The following is a 2128-nucleotide window of genomic DNA, read 5'->3' on the forward strand; positions in this document are numbered from 1 at the left end:
GGGTGAGTCTAGCGGAGCGAAGTTTTTCTATTTACATTTTTTGTATTTCAGTCGGTGCCACTCGAGGTCTCAGCTAAGCTCATGAATGGTTTGAAGGATATAAGTCCTGGGAAAAATGCATGGTCGACTTTGGTCGATTTGTGCGATGTGTTGGTGTTACGCGAGGGGTACAACTGCATGCAACTTGTGGAACAAATTGTTATGAGAGTCGCTGAGGATTCTCAGCTAAGTGATATGCAAAAGGTAAATTTTAGAGGAATTTTCCGGAAAATTTTTATCCTTTTTTTCAGGCGAAAATGTTGAGATGGTTAGCGGCAGAGGATTATAGGCTGAGATCAGGTTGTGATGAGAGAATTGGACTTATTAATTTGAGTGTCCAACTGAGGGACATCTTGCTACATCCCGGGAAGGAAGATCGAGGAGTTAGACCGGAAGGTAAAGTGGTATGTAGGCAGTAGTGAAAGAATCTTAAATTTTCAGATGCATATCTCTGCGGTTGAGGGCATTGGTATTGGTAAATATGCATGATGTAATAATTATCACTTAGTGGTTTCGATGGTCGTTTGTAGAGTTATTGAAGGGCTATTTGATTTTCTGGAAATATTGGTTAGTTGTGGGTTCCGAGGATCGAACCGGGAATCTTTCGGTATGTAGTTTATCGTCTTCCTCATTACTCTATAATGACTCGCGGAAATCAGCGTGATAAAGATCGTCAACGAGCGTTGGCGCGGAAGGACAAGATGTCTAAGGGAGGCACTAGCCAGATTGAAGCTAACCAGAAGGCGCTTGGTATTATCTGCACTGTGAGTGATTTCCCCAACGTATTTTTTCGAAGTACCTTTGCTGCTTTTCTCATCAGGTTTGTCGACAGCAGTTTATGGTAACGCAAAAGAAGAGCCAGCTAGAACAGCATATCCTGTCGAAGCACGATGGGAAGAAGAGTTTCGATGAATGCTTTCCAGATTGGCACGGCAAGAATTGATAAGAAGATTATGATGCAGAATCTGTGTCCAACACTTGTATAGCTTCTTTATAGATTCACGTGATGAGATGTTGGGTTTGAAAGTCTTCGCTGTGCGTTGAGGGGATATCTTGGGGAATCTTGGGTTGACTGTGCGTATATGGGTATCGGGTACTTTATCTTTCAGAAGTCTATTTGACGGATAAGACTACCAATTTGGCGGGTGAGGAAACTGCCTTCGTGGAAAGGGACATTAATTTAGCGGTGAAGGTCGGATAGGGAAATCAACTTCATAATTGATGAATGCAATTTTACGAATAAGGACATCAATTTCGGGTTAGTGTTTGGATTATGATGGTGGTTCTCAAAACCAGGTTCTGAGAACGCAGGTCGGGCTCCATATTTTCCCTTACTGTTTGTGCTTCAGCTTTGGCCCATATTAGATCTATCCCCCCCCCCCCCCCCGCTCCCCCCAGCCTAGCAGGTATCCCAGAAGAGTTACTGTTATTGGTAGTGGTAACTGGGGTTCGACCGTCTCACGTCTGGTTGCTATCAGAGCAACTCGTGATGGTAACAAGTATTATGATGAGGAAGTGAGGATGTGGGTATTTGACGAAGAAGTTGATTACAAGGGCGAGAAGCGAAGTTTGGTCGATGTTATTAATACACATCATGAAAATGTGAAGTACCTGCCTGGTATCACACTCCCCGATAATGTTGTGGCCAAAGCTGACCTCAAAGAGGCTGTTGTCGGTGCTGATATTCTCATATTCGTCCTTCCTCATCAATTTCTGCCAAAAGTTCTCTCACAGATCAGAGATTCAGGACTATTCAGGACTGTATGAGGACTATCCCATCCATAGATACATATGTGATGGGGCCGCTATGCCCGAGGACTATCCCATCCATAGATACATATGTGATGGGGCCGCTATGCCCGAGGACTATCTCATTCAAGGATACATATGTGATGGGGCCGCTATGCCCGAGGACTATCTCATTCAAGGATACATATGTGATGGGGCCGCTATGCCCGAGGACAATCTCACTCAAGGATACATATGTGGTGGGGCCGCTATGCCCGAGGACTATTTCATTCAGAGATACAAATGGAATGGGGCCGTCATGCCCGAGGACAATCTCATTCAAGGATACATATGTGATGGG

General features: G+C 44.5%; 3 protein-coding genes across 3 annotated transcripts; all 3 read left to right on the plus strand.

Annotated features, from left to right (window-relative positions):
* Window positions 1-51: 51 nt before the first annotated feature.
* On the plus strand, window positions 52-229 carry Pmar_PMAR016024 (hypothetical protein; the record flags this gene model as incomplete). The annotated part of the gene is made up of 1 exon (XM_002771092.1): window positions 52-229. A coding segment is annotated over one exon (178 nt), but the record flags the coding sequence as incomplete, so codon positions are not given.
* A 61-nt stretch (window positions 230-290) lies between these two features.
* Window positions 291-458, plus strand: Pmar_PMAR016025 (hypothetical protein; the record flags this gene model as incomplete). Its single annotated transcript, XM_002771093.1, has 1 exon — window positions 291-458. A coding segment is annotated over one exon (168 nt), but the record flags the coding sequence as incomplete, so codon positions are not given.
* A 222-nt stretch (window positions 459-680) lies between these two features.
* On the plus strand, window positions 681-1832 carry Pmar_PMAR016026 (glycerol-3-phosphate dehydrogenase, putative; the record flags this gene model as incomplete). Its single annotated transcript, XM_002771094.1, has 4 exons — window positions 681-803; window positions 860-918; window positions 1518-1800; window positions 1825-1832. Coding segments are annotated over 4 exons (473 nt in total), but the record flags the coding sequence as incomplete, so codon positions are not given.
* Window positions 1833-2128: the final 296 nt, after the last annotated feature.

The sequence above is a fragment of the Perkinsus marinus genome (assembly GCF_000006405.1).
Source record: "Perkinsus marinus ATCC 50983 genomic scaffold scf_1104296963856, whole genome shotgun sequence".
Classification (NCBI taxonomy): Eukaryota; Perkinsozoa; order Perkinsida; family Perkinsidae; genus Perkinsus; species Perkinsus marinus.